Genomic DNA, 20,007 nt, shown 5'->3' with positions numbered 1-20,007 from the left:
AACCCTATATAGGCTTATAAAGTTGTAAAAATAGAAAAGAAAATAAGGGGTCATAATTATGAGGATGAGATTTGGACTATTAATATTAATAGTAAGTAATGTGTTGTAGTCATGCAAGTCATCATGAACTGGATAAAAAAAGTTTCTCAAAATTGTCTTAAAATGTTTAGATTAAAGGTTTTGATCAACTTTAAATACTAAAGTGTGTGTTTGTGAGAGAGATCTATTCTATTTAAATTTTTATGAATATTTTTTTATTTTATCCATCTTTTTATTTTTATTTATCTATTTTTATTTTATTTATTTCTGTGTTTTTTCTGTATTATATTTTATATCCATATTTGTTTGCACTACTGCCCTTTTTGCACTGTCTTGTTTGTACGGAGTGTCGAAATATGAATGTACAGTTATTTGTCATGCCAATAAAGCACCTAAAATGTGCAAATGTGAGGGAGAGAGAGAGAGCAGCAATAGTATAGAGTGAAAAACAAGAAAGAAATGTGTCAATAAGTCATGACTGCAACAGTAAGGGGCAAAAAAGCTAAACAAAAAAGACTTTTATTTTGGCGTGTTGTGTGACGTCATCAGGTGGCGCCGCTTCAGCGCTTTGATTCAACTGGAGAAAGGTTTGTGTTTTTAAATGTTTACAGATATGACCCGATTTAATTAAAGTTACAGCTTTTTAATCAGATGCTACATTATGTACCCGCTGTTGGAAATATTATTTTAACCATCTATACAGCGTTGTACTATTTTATTCTCAGTAACCGAGGGCTTTTGTTTAAAACAGAAAAGTGTGTAATGCAAGTTTTAAAGCAGCGTTTCCCAAAATTTTCAGCCCGCGATCCCAAAAATAACAATTTATTTAGCAGTCTCTATATTGTTTATTATGTTACTGAAAATATTCGGTCAGAACTAGCATGCAAGTATGACTTCTAAACAACATTAGCCCTTTCTAATTTATATTCAGATATTCAGACATTCCCCTTAATAATATCATTTTAGAAAAATATTTATTGCAAATTCTTAATAAAGAAATCATATTAGCAGCAAATGACTATCAAAGTACAACATTGTTCTCAGTCAAATAAACAGTGTTATTGCTGTTTTCAAGTCATACTTGCATGCTTATTCCGATCGAATATACAAAGTAACATGGTAAACAATATATAGACTGGTAAATAAACGAATGTGTGAATATAAGACCAACTTTACCTCCATGACCCCTCACTTTGAGAACCACTGTTTTAAAGAGCCCATATTATGGGTTTTTGAAAATTCCCCTCCATGTAGTGTGTAACACAGCTCTAAGTGAAGTATCCAGCTAAGGCTTAAATCTGTTAGTTGTACAGTGTTTAAAACTGTTGATTCATCTATAAAAGAGTCGACTCATAGTGCTTCGAACGAGTCGCCTTGATACCGACTCATTAGGTGTTTCGCCATGATGTACGAACGAAACCAAGTTATTCACGTGCACGCGCAAACCCGGGAGATTTCAAACCTGAGGCCCCACCCTCTGACGCAGGAACCCAGACACACACACACACCCACAAACACACGCACACCCACAAACACACGCACACAAACATGCCGGTTGATTGAAGTCACACTGCAGATGGATATATTGAGTCTCTACCCAAAGATGAAACCTCAGCATTATAACCAAGCAGTTGGAAACTTCTGGAAGCTACATGCTACAAAGAATACTTCATCTGAGTTTGTTAAAGGAAGGATCAGTAAAGAGTAACTGATGGACGTCAGGATGGGTTTCTTCCATTTCTCAAGTGTAAGTACGTGCGGTTAAAGTTGTTGCCTCGTTTACTCTAGCTTGCAAATGTATTTAGTTGTGATTTGTTACTTGTAACCGCGTGTACTGTATCAGGTTAACTGGATATATGATCTTATCGCGTGCAAAGTCACGTTAAAAACGCGACGCGTGCTGCTTTGTTATTGGAGCTCCGTGCTAGAGTTCTGCTCCCGCGATTTATTCGGAAATTTATTCCCGCGCCGCAGAAATCTGGCGCGGGGACAGCCGCGGGAATAAATTTCCGAATAAATCGCGGGAGCGGTCGGTAACGGGTTTAATTTGGGACGGGAGCGGGCTGTCTAGCAATATCACGGATATTGCTATGCGAATTAGAAAGAGAGAGTCTGCTTGGTATGAGAGAGCGTATGAGAGAGAGCGAGAGAGAGCGAACGAACGAACGAACGAGCTCTGTGTGCTTTGTGCTGTGTGTATGTGTCTATACAGACAGCTTGGCTGTCTGGACTGTATACTGGGTGATTTTTGGTTGTGTTCTCCGCTCTAGCGGGACCGGGCGCGGCGGGCAGAAAACGGAGCGGGTTCTCAGGCTAAAACCTGGCGGGTGCGGGCGGAAGCGGGAGCGTTGTCATCCGGAGGTGTGTGTGTGTTTTTGTGTGTGTGTGGTATGGCGAGTACACGACTGTCTCCTTCGTTCGGTTATCCGTGGCACTATCCACTCGCCATAGTGTGGCAGCTAAAATTCACGCCTACACTATCGAGCGTGTATGAACTGTGAATACTTTTTAAATTGCTGATTAGCTATTGGCCATTTCCCTCTCTGACTGAAGGCAGTCGACCAATCGCGACAGACTGTCATCGGTCCAATCAGCGCAGATTAGCTCCGCGCTAAGGAGGGGTTTGGGAACAAATGAATCACTGGACGATTCATACAGGAGTCGCTGGGATAATTAGGTAAAAATAAATGCAGATTATAAGACCATGAAAGTGTTTTTTGACCTTGCATGCATATTAGACTGTTGTTGGAGACCCTTACAACCAAGATATGACCCTATTTCATGTATAATATGGGCTCTTTAAAGAAACGTTTTACCTGATCTCTTTTTGTTAATTACTCTCATTAATAGAAACTGTTGAAGCAAGTGTTAAAGAGAAGTTATTTTGTTTCTCTTCATTGTTTTATTTATTTTAAACAGGACGTTTTTATTGTTTTGTTTATTTTAAATAGGATAAAGTGTCCAAACACAGAGAAAAACTCCTGCTGAAGCGACTGATCTCCACACTGTTATAAAGATGGCGTTTATTAAAGAGGAGAGTGAAGATGTGAAGATTGAAGAAACATTCACAGTCAAACAGGAAGATCTGCAGGAACAAACAGGTTGAATTTTCATTCTTAAACAACAACTCAGTCATTTGATCCTCATTCAGATATATTTTAATAATAAGAATACTAAATTAAATCCATCTTCTCATGTCTTTTGTCTTTCTTTTATATATTATTAGTCTCCCATTTTCTTTACCTTCTTAAGGCTATTGCTTTTCTTGTTCTACTGTTTGTAAAGCGTCCTTGATCACTGGTGCTTTATAAAATAAATAAATACAATAAATTTAAAAAGGTTTAACTGAGCTGGTGATATTTGACCTACAGTATTCTCATAGAAAACTCTTTTTGAGCCTTAAAAACTCTTAAATTTACTGACATATTGTGTTGGAGGTCTTAAATCTTTTTTTAAAAATAAGTCTTCATTTTCCTTTGTTCATGTTTTGTTACACAATCACCAACAATCTTTCTCAATAAATCTTTAAACTTTTTATTTAAAAAAGGTCATTTTTACTCTAATTTATCTGTTTTAATTATTTTCCTTACAATAACATTTGTTTAAACATGCTCCATGTATTTACTGCTGAGGACATTGACCTGGACAAATTATTGTGCATAGATTTAGTTTATTGTAGTTTTTTTTTTTTTTACTTTTAAAACATTTGTCCATTTTTTATTATTATGAAGACCGTTTATATTTGAATACAAGTAGAGCTTGCTTGTTTTTACACAATATTTAATTTTTTTTACAAAGAAATATCTAAAATATATTAAAAATATTATTAATTTATTATTGTATTATTGAATGTATTAAATTATAACAATTTAATAAACAATTTTTGGACGGGGCAAATAAAAAACTTTTTTCATTTGGGCCATTTGAAAAGTTATTTAGCCTTTAGACCTTCATGAGTCTAAAATTTCATTCATTACGGTATTAAAAATGTCATAAAAAGTCTTAAATTTAACTTGGTAAAACTGAGATTATTGACCATATTCTTTATGTACCAGCAGGCGGCGCCATTGAAATCTTTTTGCTTGAGACTTTTTTTAAATAATTAATTTTTAGATCCTAAAATCAGAGTTATGCTTCTTAGGCATGGGGCGATAACCATGTTCAAGGTTTACCGCTGTTTGGAAAAGTCAAGGTTTTAAAACCGCCAACATTTTCTGCTGTACCTTTTTTATGTTTTGTTTATGTTTTTTTAGGACAACAGTGTCTCCTGCAGAAAAGATATCCAAAGATGCCGTTTTAAATCGTAAAGAAATCTTTGATTCATTTGAATGATTTAGCCTGACATGTTTACTGCTACATGTTTCTGAGAAGAAAATTTATTTTAGGTTATCATACCGTCATAATCTTATACTGGCCCATGCCTAATGCTGCTTGATGTTGCAAAGTCATATTTTCTCATTTTATTATTTTTCTTTGTATGTATAGACATAAACACACTTGTTTGTAGAGCAAGTAGTGTGACTGTTTTCTGCCGGTCATTTCTCCAATAGACAGCTGAAGTTCTAAAACAATAGCATATAAGATCAGGTCACTACTATGACATGATTGACAATTGTTGGTGTTTGTTATTTTGCTCTGTTAATCCTGAGAGCTGAAGCTGAGTATTTTTAGGGAATTTCACACTTCAAATTGTTAACCCTGGGTCATTCTAACCCTGGATGAAGAGAATCTGGGGTTATCTGTAATCACGTTTCCACACTGCTCATGCTATACCAGAGCCCTGTTCCATTTGCCAAGCTTAGAGAAAAAGCCAGGCTTATTTTAGATATTTGATGATCCCTCCATTCCAGCTCGTATCTCAGCCTGCCTGTTGGATATTTCACACTGGATGAAAGATCATCATCTTCAGCTGAACCTCGCAAAAACGGAAATGCTTGTAGTTTCTGCCAACCCGACTCTACACCATAACTTTTCAATCCAGATGGATGGGGAAACCATTACTGCATCCAAAATGGTGAAAAGCCTTGGAGTAACGATTGATGACCAACTAAACTTCTCTGACCACATTTCTAGAACTGCTCGATCGTGCAGATTTGCACTCTATAACATCAGAAAGATCCGACCCTTCTTATCTGAACATGCAGCTCAACTCCTTGTTCAAGCTCTTGTTCTCTCCAAACTGGATTACTGCAACTCTCTACTAGCTGGGCTTCCAGCTAACTCTATCAAGCCTCTTCAACTGCTCCAGAATGCAGCAGCACGGGTTGTCTTCAATGAACCTAAACGAGCACATGTCACTCCGCTGCTAGTCCGTTTGCACTGGCTGCCAGTTGCTGCTCGCATCAAATTCAAAACTCTGATGTTTGCCTACAAAGTGACTTCTGGCCTAGCACCTTCTTATCTGCACTCACTTCTGCAGATCTATGTGCCCTCCAGAAACTTGCGTTCTGTGAATGAACGTCGCCTCGTGGTTCCATCCCAAAGAGGGAAAAAATCACTTTCGCGAACGCTCACGCTCAATCTGCCCAGTTGGTGGAATGAACTCCCTAACTGCATCAGAACAGCAGAGTCACTCGCTATTTTCAAGAAACGACTAAAAACTCAACTATTTAGTCTCCACTTCACTTCCTAATCTGCAATTGCCTCTTTGAATATCACACTAATTGTACAAAAAAAAAAAAAAAAAAAAAACTAACACTTCCCTTCTTAGACTTTACAGACCTGAAACTTGCCTTTAGTACTTATTCATTGTTGCTCTTAGTTGTGTAAATTGCTTCCTTGTCCTCATTTGTAAGTCGCTTTGGATAAAAGCGTCTGCTAAATGACTAAATGTAAATGTAAATGTAGATATGTCAGGTTTATTAATGGCTGAATCAGTTTCATAAATCAAATCTACGATATTTCAAACTCAGTTACTCTGGCAACTTTGCTGGGAAACTAGCCTGGTCGAGGGCAGGTTAACTCTCAGTCTTAAGTCTCTAAGTCTTAAGTTCATGCTTAATCAAAGTTCACCTGCTGTAATTTGATGCCATTTTTAATTCACTGTATAGTCACTTAATAGTAAAGGTATATATTAGGGCAGCAACTAACAATTATTTTAATAATCGATTAATCGGTCGATTATTTTTTCGATTAATTGATGAATCGGATATAAAAAACAAGAAATAATTAATAATAATAATAAAATAAAAAACTTAGTAGTTTTGTCCTGTTTTCAATCCAAATATCTAAATATTTTAAAATCAAGATACATACTAGACACATGAAATAGCACAAGAAATTATGTCTTGTTTTCTGAAAAAGAAATAAACCTAAAAATGAATTGATCCTTTGCTTAAAACAAGCTAAATTATTTGCTAAGTGCGTAAAAAAAATCTTAATGAGAAATAATCTCCAACAGAAGTTTTAAGCTTTACTTCATTCGCTCATGCCATTTTTCTTGTCTAGTGTTGATTTAGGATTTTTTAGATATTTGGACTGGAAACGAGACTAAATGACTAAGAAAGAAAAGCTTTTTTGCAGTGCAGCTATTCATGACAACAGATGAAACACATGATCTAAAAAAGGTGAGTGAATAAAAACGTGTCTTTAGTCTTGCAATGCAAAGTAACTATACCATGCTTTACTACTGTTATTCAGGGCTTAAAGTATTCTGGCACTTTGCCGGATCTCCGGCGTGCGGCCCTGAGGGGAAAAGAAAAAATTCAGAGCCTGCACATGCAGTTTAATTATAGGGATGCTCAAAATAACCGATTAACCGTTAACCGAAAGAGTGCGTTTGTAACCGATTAATGTTATCAGTTAAACGATAAAAAAAATACTTTATATATTTTTAAAGTTTGGCTGCATAAGGGGCATCAGTTGAATAGTTACTAACGACTGCGAGTGTTTTGCTGTTGCGCGCTGTGTGCTCGAGCGGGAAAAAGCGTGTTACCTCAGTCTTGTTTTTTCTATTCTTCAATCAAATGAAAGCACTGCAGGGTTTCTGTTGAGGTGACAGCAGTGTTTGGATTGTCAAGGTGACTTTGGCAAACTTTTAATGATGGAGGAGACTTGTGGTTGCTGTTTCAATCCAGAGCTGTATTACTTTACAGATCTTGAATATCATAATATTTTTAAAATTACAATTATAACATCGACAGCAACACGACTCACGCACAACAGCTGAATCAGTCGCTTTCCAGTGACATAAAAAAGAGCACCGGGCTTCTTTTTTTTTTTTTTTGTAACAGATGTTGCCAAGGACTACATTTATGAATATAACGTTAGAGGCGATTCAGCGAGTTCAAATTCAGCCATGAAACTCGTTGGAAAACCTGTTACATTGCCTATTTGGGAACATTTTGGATTTAAGGCGAACGAGAAAGGCGAACCAATAATTTGGATGAAACTATTTGCAGGGCTTGTTTTTTTTTTATTTAAAAATAGATAAATACATAAATAAAACACCTTACAGATAGGATGCAACAAAGAAAAAGCATGTTTTAAATCATTCTTCATAATATGATTCATAGCCTACATGTAATAAACCCATATTGCACCAACAAGAACAAGCTCTAAAGTAAAGTTTAAAGTAAGAGGAGTTATTGATATGTTATTAATATTAGGTGTTAATATTAATGATCATAAACACGACCTGCGTTGTATAATAAACGCCGTCACGGTGTCGTGTCTGCGATCTTTTCTCGTTGAAGAAAAGATAATTCATGTTATCGCCGTCTTCCCAGCCAGGTTTTCATCCGCAGTTTCCACTTTTGTTTCTTCTCAAAAAATAAAATATCACTATAAAATTTCACCGGCGACAGGATGTCATAATTCATGGGGCTATTACCAATTTCATCAATGAGGGTTAGGCAACCATCCCTTTTAAATTAATGCAAACAGATCATGGCTTAAGAACCAAACAAGTGGTTTAAATTAAATGTTAGTCTCATTTTTTCTTTCCGTTTTATTTTAAATAAATGTTTAAAGTTTTAGGTAAAGACGTCAAACTATGTCCACACATGCAAGCTAAACTAAATCATGCTTTATTACCCAACCAATATTAGCGTTAGGAAGAAAAAATAAATGTTGCAATTGAATGCCATTTAAAATATTTGTTAAACGAATGTTACTTTAAAAAAGCATATATATCTATTAAAACTGAATAAAGTACATCGTCTAATTGGAAATAAAGGAAATTAGTTATCATTTCCATTATTTAATGTATAAAAAGGCTAGTCTTTTAATTAAGTTAGTTAATTGATCTGAAAATTTTAGTTGCATTTTCTTTGCTTGTAAATAAATAAATAACAGTTGCATCAGATTGATGAAAACAAACCTGAATACCCATGTGAACAGGGCCACAATGACTTTTTTTCCTATTTTTTTTTTACATTGAAACTATAGAATAGTGTCTTTTGTCTATAGACTGGCAAATGCGTCTGAAAAAAAACTGCTGAATCTCTGTGAATATTTGGTAACTTATAAAACAAATGTTGTCTGGTTTAGTGATATTAGTAATACATAAAAATGCAAAGGAGAATTCTCCTACACTTGACACACTGATGACAGCCACTTTGTGATGGCTTTTAAGGTGGTTAATAAGGTTTGTTGTGTTACCTTGGGAAGTTTGGACTGAACAATCTTCATTGTAAAAGTGTATACAAAAAAAGGTGAATTGAATTGAATTGAACAGGAGCAAAGGCTACCTGATCACCATTACATTCCTCGAAAATGTAATGGACTACAACAGTTGAATATTGAGAGGTGACTCATCTGACTTATATCATCATTAACCTGTAGGTTGGTTATATATAAAAAGAGCAGAGCTGCGGTAAAATAATGAATAAGAAGACTGTGGTCAAGTAAATAAATAAATAAATTTAAAAAGTGTGACTGCTGAGAGCAGCAGATTCTGAAGCTAGGGACACCGGCCCTCGCGGCCAAAAAACGGACCTGCCCACCGGGAATTCTCCCGGTCCTCCTGATTAGCCAATCCGGGCCTGATAGATAGTTTGCAGTTTCATCAGCAGAGGCCAGCTTAAACACTCGCAAAAAGTTTGTAGACCGTTCAACATAAAAACTCAGAACAACAACATTTAGACTCTTACATACCGTCATTAACTGCGTCATACACATCGGCGTTTAACTCCCAGGGGTTGAAGTACAATTGAAGTCTCCTCCAATTAGTAATATTCTTGAGCTATGCTGTATAATTGTGTTGAAAACTTTTTTTAATAAAACCCGGTCTGTCCTCCTTTGGAGCATATATATTCATGAGTGATATTTCAATGCTATCCATAGAGCCATTTAGCAATATAAATCTACGCTCAAGATCTTTATGGATATTTACTAAGTTAAAGACACAATAAATATTTAAGTAAATAAAGTTAAATAATAAAAGAAAAAATAGAATGAAATAAAATGACATTGAAGAAAAAGATGCATAGCTGTTATGCTTTTGGTGGCTAACATGGTAACTATAGAGTGGAGGAACTATGACGTCACTTTGTAGGCTAATCGGCTGCTTGCATAAAACTGGTTCCTTCATGAAAATCCCTATAGGATTTTCCCATAGGCTTTTCGAAGATTGCCAATAATAAGCTCTGTGTTCAAACACTGTTCATTACACTAACACGTTTTGTCCAGCCGGATAATCCTCACATGAAAATACAACTTTGAGCACTTTTGGATCTTAAATGCAAACGCAAGAGATGAAAAGCTAACATTAGGCTATAAACGGACTACAGAGCCCTCGGGGCGTGTGCCTGTGACGTCAGCACCACCCTGCTACAGACGACTTATCAAGCTTATTTTTTAGAAATAATGTCCATGACAAAGAGTTAATCTCTCTGTTTATTATATTATAATCCACAGTATATATTATAAACAAATAAATACACACAAACACATAGACCTACGTGCCTTATGGGTCGTTTTTAAGTGGGAAATACATCTGTTTTGCTTTACGGTTGTTCTAAAAGTTTTAAAACTATGTATAAATGTGCCTACATAGTATTATCATAATACATATTTAAATAAGTGTATCGTTCGCGTGCACACAGCCTGCTTGCTTTAACAGACGACAGAAATGAGGCGTGAGGGACAAGTCTATCAAATCAATGCCTGCAAGTTCCATCATGAACACAGAGCAACATTCAATATTCCTTTTATGTCACGAAGTACAGTGAAAAGCAGCCCATACAGTCAAATATGCTATATATTTTACAGATGAGTGTAAATATTGCAGTTATGACAGAGTTAAACTTGTTTAGATAAAGAAAAAAAGACGAAAAATCACTTGATTTCCTAAAAATGACAGTTAAAATGCATGTATTTTTACACATTTATTTACACGTTTGCATTACTGAGAGCAGGAAAAAGGCAGGCTGAACTGGTGAGTATCGTTTAATTAAAATAAATGATCAACAAATGAATCTGTCTCGACAGTCTTTACAAGTGAAGGAATTATCTACACACAATCTGAATTCCCAATTAGAAAAATACTACAAACTATAAAATACTATTCATGAAAATACCTAAATAACAGACAAATCCAAATGCCCAACAGAAGCGAGCTGCGCTACAGACCAGGGGCCTCATGTATCAACGCTGCGTACAAACAAAAACTTTGCGTACACCAGGTTTCACTCTCAGAATCGCTCACGTTTGGATTTACTAATGATGAACTGAACGTGGGAATGTGCGCAGCTTCACGGCAGCTTTCTGGCTGGCGTTCGCACATTTTTTGTGCGTGTCTGTTTTATTTCCATTGGCGACTCCTAGAGGCAGTTGTGTTAAATTCTTCTCTACAAAGTGTCTGAGCCTTGCAATGGCAGCTGTATGAGACGGGTTCATCTAGTAGGTATGTAAGGTTTCCATACCATACAGTTGACCAGCTAAACATTAAAGCACAATTTGCAGCAGTCGCCTGTTTTCCCAATGTAATCTAAGCTATCTACTGCACGCACATTGCTATAAAGGAACTATCTGAAGATGAATTTGCATGCGTGAATCAGTAACATTTCCATTCAATAAATCTGCTAATAAAATATGATGCTTATTGATATGAACCTATTGATGATTCCTGCTTGTCTTTCTCGTGATAAATAGTTGGCAAAATCTGATATGTAGCGGGGGAAAAAAGAAGAAAGAGTACTTCAGACACTGGATTCGAGCCGAGTTCATGCTCGAACGTGTCAATACATGATCACATGCGTCTTACGAATTGCGCCACTGAGACTGTTAAGGTCGCTGCAACATTTTACAGATATAAACCACACTATTTCTTTTTTTTAATGCACTCAGTGCGATGTTCAGACCCAACTGTGTTGACCGCATCAGCTAAACTCTCCCACTCTATTTTTTTTCTTTTGTTGTTAATTCCAGAGAACAAACTTGCAAATAACACCGCTTTTCTCTGGTATACCTCCGAAAGCAGCACCTCCAATTTACATTCTGTTCAAAGTTTCTCTTTTTGCTTGCTTTGCCATTACTTTTTCGTTGGGTTTTCCATTAGCATAGTCATTAGCATATTCATACGAGGGAGGAGGCAGGGAGGGGTTTTGTGCTCGTGCATGTTGCGCTCAGTTTCACGTTCATTCGGATGTACAAAAGAATATGCGTGGGATTCGGCGTTCGCAGTGTTTCATACATCTGAATTTTTTTCTGCGTACGCACATTTACAGCTTACGCAATGTTTTAGTAAGATTTCCACGCAAGTCTTCGTACATGAGGCCCCTGATCATTTCAATGACGTATAATGTCCTCGACACCACCTGTAGTCTCATTTAGCACTTTGATAGCAACCGTCCTTTTGAAGAAGCATAAGCGATTTAAAAATTCACGAGTGTGCTGTAACGGATGTGTTTTATGTCATAGAATAAAACGTGAAAGTATAGTGAGTTTGTGTTAGCCACGGACCTTATTTTAGCGATTTTACTGAAACCCCATACAAAAAACCCATTGACTTTGGGACGAGGGAACCGGAAGTGCTAAAATGCTAACTCGCTTCCGGGTTTTTGCATACAAATTGATGTCATAGTTCCTTCACTCTATTGGATAGGTACAGATGGAGATTCTTTCAGAACAAATTTTTTAGTATTGAGAGGTCTTAGGGGAACAGTAAGACCTATAAACTAGGAACTAAAGTAGATGTCTTTGGAACAACAATACCTACTACAGTTCAGCTTTACTATGTAGGGTATACCTGTCAACATTGGGATGTGAAAATAAGGGATGTGCCCACCATAATAAGGGATGTGCCCACCATAATAAGGGGACCGGGGACCCCACAGCCCATTTTCATATTTTTCAAATGACACATGTACAAGTTATAGCTCAAATGAAAGTGAATTATATTCCCATATCAAACAGTTGCCGGATGAACCATGGTGTTTCCATAGCGCAGAAATGTAAACAATACATTCATGATCAATAAGCAGCCCCAGATAGCACAGACAGCTGTCATCTCTTACCTTATGCTGTGTTCTTCAGGGCCATTCCCCTCTGTTTTTGAGGTGATGTGCATAAGTAATCCTTTTATATGTCTGATGTGGTCCAAACATAGTAAATTATGTTTGATCAAACAAAAGAATAATGAAATATGTAAACAATGATCGATCCCTGTGGCTTGTACAGCACCTCTCAACAGTTGTTGAGATACAATACAATAACTTTTGCATAGATAATGGTAGAGACATTTTTCTTTTTTACTATGATTACAGACATGTGCAGGAACCACCAAAATTAATTACAACACGCTAGACCACACAGAACCTAAAAGGTACACTTTAAAATTTGAATTAATAAAAAATAAATAAATACAAAAGCGCCTCTATTTTTATCTGTAGTCGATAAAAATAGATAAAAATCTGTAGTCGAATTATTTGCCAAATTATTAAATGGTGGACTTTAACTGCAGTTTGGCTCTTTCATTCAGGGAATTCATTCATGCCCCTCGCGACAAACATGATATTTGATTCAAGGAACTGCTCTAAGTGTGTATTTTTCATGCAATGTTTGATACCGCACGGCGAATGAGAGAAAAAAAAAAACTCAGCATTTCCCGGAAACTTAGATGCACACGGCAGGTAGTGTCAGAAAGCCGTGTATGTTATTCCGGTCACAAAATTCAACATGAGGTTATAGTTTAATTGTAACTGTTAGTGCTAACTTGTTTACACTCGGTGCAATAGTTTGTTTGATACGAATAAAATACGAACTGAATAAACAAAGAGCACTGGTCGCTCACTTACCAAATCTGTAGACAGGACAATCCACAGCAACTAGAGCCGCGTCTTTATGAAGAGAAGACTACAAGCGAATCCAGATCTCAGCGTTTGCAGATGAGAACAGCTCTCAGGTAAACAATGTTCCTCCTTAGACACGTAAGTTATTGTTGTCGCGCGTCACGTACACTGTTAATCCACACGTGACGCCAGCTGCGCTCTCACAGAGAGAAAATGAAAACAAAACTTTACTGCAGCAAACTATTAAAGCAACACTTCACGCTTGTTTTGCCAATATAACGTGGCGTCTCTGCCGTCTACACTCTGACAGTAATGAATATTAATAAAGTTGCACAATAGAGCGCGCTGATTGGTTTGAACCAAGCCTTACTCATGCATTAATGCAACACACTGTAAGACGTAATAAGACACACTCTGGCACAGACGCCCAGTCTGCACGCTGGAATACAACGCTATTATGTCATGGCCGTGACGCAGCTTCAAAAATTAGTTTCAAACCGGAAGTACGAATTTGCTTGAAATAACGCAAAAACAACCAATTTACACTTTTTAGTGAAATATAGGTGTCCTAATAGTGTTTTTAGCAGTGTGGGACACATATATGACTGTCAACAGCTCAAAAAATGTGTTTTGGTGTTTCGTGACCCTTTAAAGTTATGCCAATTTTTTTCATTTACACTTCTGCATGTGGATTTGGCAAGCTTTTAAATTTGGGTAGGCAAAATCCAGGCAGAAAATCCCAAAATATTACTGATGGGCAGAAGGCAAGCCATTGTGTAAATCAGGTTGATGCTTGCTGTAATAGAAAGAGATGATGACTGTCCAGCTTGTTGCTTCACCCGGCAGATGAGATGCTCAGTGTAGACCCTAAGCCTTGTGATGGATGGCATCTCCCTCACAGTCGCATTTACTCTGGACACATTACTCTGTATGTTGTAGGATGTAGATGTATAAATTAGATAGAAATGCATTAGGTTGTAAATGTAAGTATTTGTGCTTAACACATTTGTTTTAGTTTGGTATTTGCCTCTTACATGACACTAGAATGTTTGGTGTGTGTGTGTGTGTGTGTGTGTGTGTGTGTGTGTGTGTGCATGTATACAGTATATACAGTATAATAAAACTTACTATAGTATGGTTAATGTAATATTATATAATATTAAATGTAATATTATTTAATATAAAATACAATTACAACTTGTTACTTCTTTCATCTGGGTTATATTCTTGTACATAATTTTTTAACTGTACCTTTAGAACCTTATATTATCACCAAAAGCAGCATCACAGCAGTCTCCTTTCAGTCACTCCACCTCTTCACAGAGATTGTCAGCCTAATATGGTGTATAAATCAACTACCGTGGCTTCTGGAACTTAATAGTAATGATGTTCCAGATGCTGGACATCCACTGGCACATGGCCTCACCAGTTTAAGAGTAAATCTCCCTTCTTTGCAATGCTCTGATGCGTTTAGGTTTCTCTGCTATTAGATTTCGCTGTAGAATGAAATCAACACTATCAGATTTCGCTATGCGTAAGTAAACAGCCTGACTGATATTCTACCGGAAACACGTCAGCAGAGTTCTATGTTAAGCGGCTTTGACACAATTTTCATTGTAAAAGCACTAGATAAATAAAAATTAATTTAATGGAATCTACTTAAATGTGTACAAGTTAATGGACCAAACAAAATATCTGATTTATTTTACATTTAATGTGCATCAAAATTAGTGTGTGTATCCAATGTTCCCAGTGTCTTCTCACTTTTCAGCTTTCAATGACAGTTTTTAAGACTCAATAAAAACTAATGATTTTTTTTTAATTTCAGACCTAATTGAAGAGTATGAGTGGAGTAAAGAGGAGGAACATCATGTCAAAATTGAGGACCAAAGTCATTTACAGACTGATGGTATTTTAAAGAGGAGAGACAAGAATCGTTTCACCTGCACTCAGTGTGAAAAGAGTTTGGCAAGCAAAAGCAAACTTAAGATTCACATGAGGATCCACACTGGAGAGAAACCATTCACCTGCACTCAGTGTGGAAATAGTTTCAGCCACTCATCAAACTTTAATAATCACATAAAGATCCACACTGGAGAGAAACCATACACTTGCACTCAGTGTGGGAAGAGTTTCAACCAATCATCAAACCTTAATAATCACATGAAGATCCACACTGGAGAGAAACCATTCACATGCACTCAGTGTGGAAAGAGTTTTGGAATACAAAGCAGTCTTAAAATTCACATGAGGATCCACACGGGAGAGAAACCATTCACATGTACTCAGTGTGGGAGGAGTTACCACCAATCATCAAACCTTAATAATCACATGAAAAGCCACACTGGAGAGAAACCATTTACATGCACTCAGTGTGGGAAGAGTTTTGGAATACAAAACACTCTTAAAATTCACATGAGGATCCACACTGGAGAGAAACCATTCACATGCACTCAGTGTGGGAGGAGTTTCAACCAATCATCATCCCTTAATCTACACATGATGATTCACACTGGGGAGAAACCATTCACATGCACTCAGTGTGGGAAGAGGTTTAGCCAATCATCAAACTTTAATAAACACATGAAGATCCACAGTGGAGAGAAACCATTTACATGCCACCAGTGTGGAAAGAGTTTTAGCATACCATCACACTTTAATCTACACATGAGGATCCACACTGGAGAGAAACTATTCACATGCACTCAGTGTGGGAAGAGTTTCAGCCATTCATCAAACCTCAATTCACACATGAGGATCCACACTGGAGAGAAACCATTTACATGCACTCAGTGTGGAAAGAGTTTCAGCCAATCATCATCCCTTAATTTACACATGAGGCTCCACACTGGAGAGAAACCATTCACTTGCACTCAGTGTGGGAAGAGTTTCAGCCAATTGTCATCCCTTAATATACACATGAGGATCCACACTGGAGAGAAACCATTCACTTGCACTCAGTGTGGGAAGAGTTTCAGCCAATCAGCACACCTTAATAAACACGTGTTGAGCCACAATGGAAAAAAGCCATTCACTTGCACTTAAGCCACGGTCACACTTGATTTTTTTCCCCCATAGACTTCCATTCATACGCATGCAAATGCGTCAGACCGGAAACACAAGTTCTCCTTCGGTTGGGGTACTTCAGTACTGTACAGTGGATTTGATCTTGGAAAATCCACGTATGGGAGGATTCGATTCAGAAGCCGTTTGTCTGAAAGAGTATTGAATGGGCCAATGAAGCAAAGAATTGGCAGCGTAAGCTGCTATGCGTGATCCCCACTAGGCGATCCCAAATGCTTATTCCGCCACAGTTAAGCCCCCCCCATGATCAAATCCACTGTATAGCACTTCCGTTACCCTACTCGGGGAACAAAGGGTTACTTCTGTAACCTCAAACGTTCTTGCGTCAAGTTTCGTAGTTCAGTTACTTACAAAGTTTAATCTTGGTGAAGTCTTACCTGCGAAATCGCATCACTTGACTGTGTGAGACCAATCAAATATCAAAACATGACCTCTCTGGACAGAAATTTAAAACATGGACCAATCGCTCACTTTTTTAAATATATAATCATCTTTGTAGCGAAATTAGCTAAGTTTATGAATATTAATGATCATGAATAACAAGTTATTATTAAATATTAATATTCCGGTTTAACCTACTGTCAATTTTGCAAAACAGATATATAACATGATTCCGCCTGCTTGTTCGAGCAGACACTTAGAATATGAATATTAATTATCAAAAACAACCTATTATTATTATTAGTATTGTTATAAATATAACCAGACCTCGCCTGCTCGTCTGAGTGGACTCTGTGATGATCTGTTTGTTTAGAAAGCAAATTATTACTACTTGTGAAGTAGATTAATCATTTATGAGTTTGATGAACTTAATAACAGCTTGTAGCAAAGGAATCAATTGCTTTAGTAACTTTTTCTGTGAGGCAAACAATACAATCCATTTGATTATAATGGGATTTATTGACTAGTCTGACATGTAACGAACAAGCGCACAAACATAACATCAAACATAGAACAAACGTAAACTGAATATAGATAGGCTATATAGGGATCTATAAAACCTATAACAAACAGAAAGAAACAGAAAAGCGATGAAATAGAGAGTTTAGAATAAAAGAATGGCAAATCTACCTCAGTTCCACACAACTATTCAGGACCATTAAGATTGCAAAGAAAACACCTTTTTGATAAGGGGCACAGCTTTAATGCATAACATAATTACCTTTAGAAAGATGGTTTTTCTCTCTTTTTGCGAGTATTCTCTGATGCGTTAGATGTCCTTTAGTGTCCTTTCTAGATGCACAGTTTGCGATGCAGGTCGGAGGATACGCGATCGCAACTTTAAACTGAGTTTTACTTTGCTGGAACAAATAAGAAAACGTGGGCTCGGACGAGCCACGCGGCTAAAGAAAATTGCGGTTTGCCCCCTCAAAAGGGGGCAGCCTCTTAGAGAGTTTTTCCGGATCGTTCTGTGCAGAGTTGTGCGCACGGCTCGGTTTTAAACTGTGGTGGCATGTCACACCCCTTTTTCGACTGACTGACCAATGGTCTCCTGGCAAAGTTTGAGAGGGAGATTTTCTTTGTCTCTGGACCGCTAATATGCAAAATAAGGGTCCGCCCTAAAGCATGCTAAGAGACATAAACTCAGAGCATTAAATAATTTAAGCCATATAGATTATGATCATGTGCAACGCATCATGTGTTGTAAAATGGCAGGAGAAACCTAACGGTATGAAACACTACAGTTTTAAGAAATCAACATGATTCCCACATTCTTAGCTGGTATAGTGTCTTAAAAAGGGCACGAGAGAGATATTTACATGTTAGAAAAGTCAGAAAAGAAATACAAAGTTTACAAACACATAACATTTACTTTTGGGCTGATTCAGGATTTCTGAGTCCCTTTCAGCATCGGGAGCCTTGTGTGTGTGTTCCTATGTGTCTCGGGAGGAAGGGGGGCAGGAATGTCTTTTGAAGTTTTGGCAACCATCTCTGGCTTACCTCTAGATAAGTGGTGACACACAGGCTCAGACTTTGTGGCACCAAGAGTCATAAACCCACACAGAGGAGACTTAGACCCTTTTATAAAATCGATACGTAATTTTATCTACTGACTGTTACATCTTGTTTAATCCCGCCCCTTTTCGCAGCACCAAACAACAGAATTTTGCATGCTCAAACTCTAGTGTGACCGCAGCTTCGGAGAAACTATTCATATGCACTCAGTGTGGGAAGAGTTTCAACAGATCAGCAAACTTTAATGAATACATGAAGATTCACACTGGTGTGAAAGAGTATATGTGCTTTAAGTGTGAGAAGACTATTATTACAGCTCCAAAAATTGAAACTGCACCAGACGATTCACACTGGAGTGTACAATGGAGTGTTCACAATGTGACAAGAGGTTTAATCAGTTATCACATCTGAAAACAGAAGAGGATTCACACTGGAGAGAAACTCTACAGATCTGATCAGTGTCTGCAGAGTTTCACTCATTCGGCGCAGTTTAACAAACACATGGACAAAAAGTTGCACAGAAGACATGAATGCAGCAAAACATTTTCTCATGTGCACAGGATTTTACATGTCTGAATAATGTTTGAAAAGGCTGAGTGACGATATACTGTTTTCCAACACTCCTACACTGCAGTAGGTGGGGTTGTAAATGTGTTGCGCTCCTCACGTTTACCGTAAACACAATGCTGGCGGCTGAGAGAAGAACAGTCACATAAACATCTGGCAAACAGCATCTCAGCGGCTTAAAATCTCATTGCAAGTGATTGTACAGGTGCGGATACATTTGTACTCCACTCTCCAGTGTATTCATGTAGCTAGTGTTGTTTTGGATGATGTTCTCTGTCTGACTTCCTGAATGAGAAACAAATCACTGGGAAGACACCGCACATCAAACAAGGTGGAGCTCCAGGACGGTTAGTTTGCATATACCAGGGCCTCAAGCTTAGAAAGCCAATTTAATTGTCCTGTGTTGCAGCTTTTATTAGTAAATTTTCTTTACTTTTAGGTTCAAGATTCTTTTTAGTTTACTACATTTACTTTTTTGAGTAGAATACAAACTTGATGAATATTTTATGATTTAGGCAGAGCAACAGGTATTAAGTGTTACAATATTAATACACTGATAATCCCAAAGTAAATCCCAGGTAAATCCTGATTGGATGCCTGCATTACTCATCAATGGGTAAATAAAAGTTGTTGTGCTAGCTACCCCAGGACGCTGTGGCTACTCAGGAGTCTTTATGTCAAGACCATCATGCCATTTCATTGACTCTTTAACTTTAAGGTATTGTTTTGCATTACTTATATCATGTAGGTAACGTGTTGTTGTGATTATATCCTAAGTTCTTTATCTTCATTATTATCCCTAGACATTTGTTGGTTGCTTTTATTAATTGTTCTATGAGTTATATTCTATATTAAATAATTTGCATTCAGGCTATTTTGTTGGCTCATCTCTCTTGTATGTTGCGACTCAAACAAGCGGCATGTACTTGATATACTGAAGTAAACAAGAAACTTTAGAAAGAAAGTAAAAAATTTGATTTGGTATGCGAAATGTATTTTTTTGCTGTATGGAACAGAACAAACACTCATTTGGGGGGTGGTTGGTCTCTAGAACGACAAAGTCAGTTTGAGGGGGGTGGGGGGGGGGTCTTTCTCTCGAACTAAGGGCCAGTAGAAATACATTCGGTCT

General features: G+C 37.2%; 2 protein-coding genes and 1 non-coding gene across 10 annotated transcripts in view; 1 reads left to right on the top strand and 2 right to left on the bottom strand.

Annotated features, from left to right (window-relative positions):
- Positions 1-20,007, bottom strand: part of znf1086 (zinc finger protein 1086) — an 893,143-nt gene that overhangs the window by 313,450 nt on the left and 559,686 nt on the right. The gene's annotated exons all lie outside the window — the stretch shown is intronic.
- si:dkey-220a11.5 overlaps positions 1-20,007 on the bottom strand; it is a 765,979-nt gene that overhangs the window by 594,055 nt on the left and 151,917 nt on the right. The gene's annotated exons all lie outside the window — the stretch shown is intronic.
- LOC101883686 (uncharacterized) lies at positions 587-19,748 on the top strand. Of its 6 annotated transcripts, none has more exons than XR_015483354.1 (4): positions 587-626; positions 2,991-3,140; positions 15,100-16,428; positions 16,620-17,674. XR_015483354.1 is itself a non-coding variant. In XM_087248841.1 (3 exons), the coding sequence occupies exons 2-3, from the start codon at positions 3,056-3,058 to the stop codon at positions 16,314-16,316; spliced, it is 1,302 nt and encodes a 433-aa protein (XP_087104967.1). In that variant the 5' UTR covers positions 587-626; positions 2,991-3,055; the 3' UTR covers positions 16,317-19,748. The 6 variants fall into 6 exon arrangements, 4 of the variants coding, with proteins under 4 accessions (XP_087104967.1, XP_087104970.1, XP_087104968.1 ...); XR_015483353.1 differs by lacking the exon at positions 587-626 and adding an exon at positions 1,580-1,790 and having other exon boundaries at positions 16,620-19,748; XM_087248841.1 differs by having other exon boundaries at positions 15,100-19,748.

This window comes from Danio rerio, chromosome 4 (assembly GCF_052040795.2).
Source record: "Danio rerio strain M-AB ecotype USA chromosome 4, GRCz13ab, whole genome shotgun sequence".
NCBI classification, from domain to species: domain Eukaryota; kingdom Metazoa; phylum Chordata; class Actinopteri; order Cypriniformes; family Danionidae; genus Danio; species Danio rerio.
This window is presented reverse-complemented; position numbering and strand designations above follow the sequence as displayed.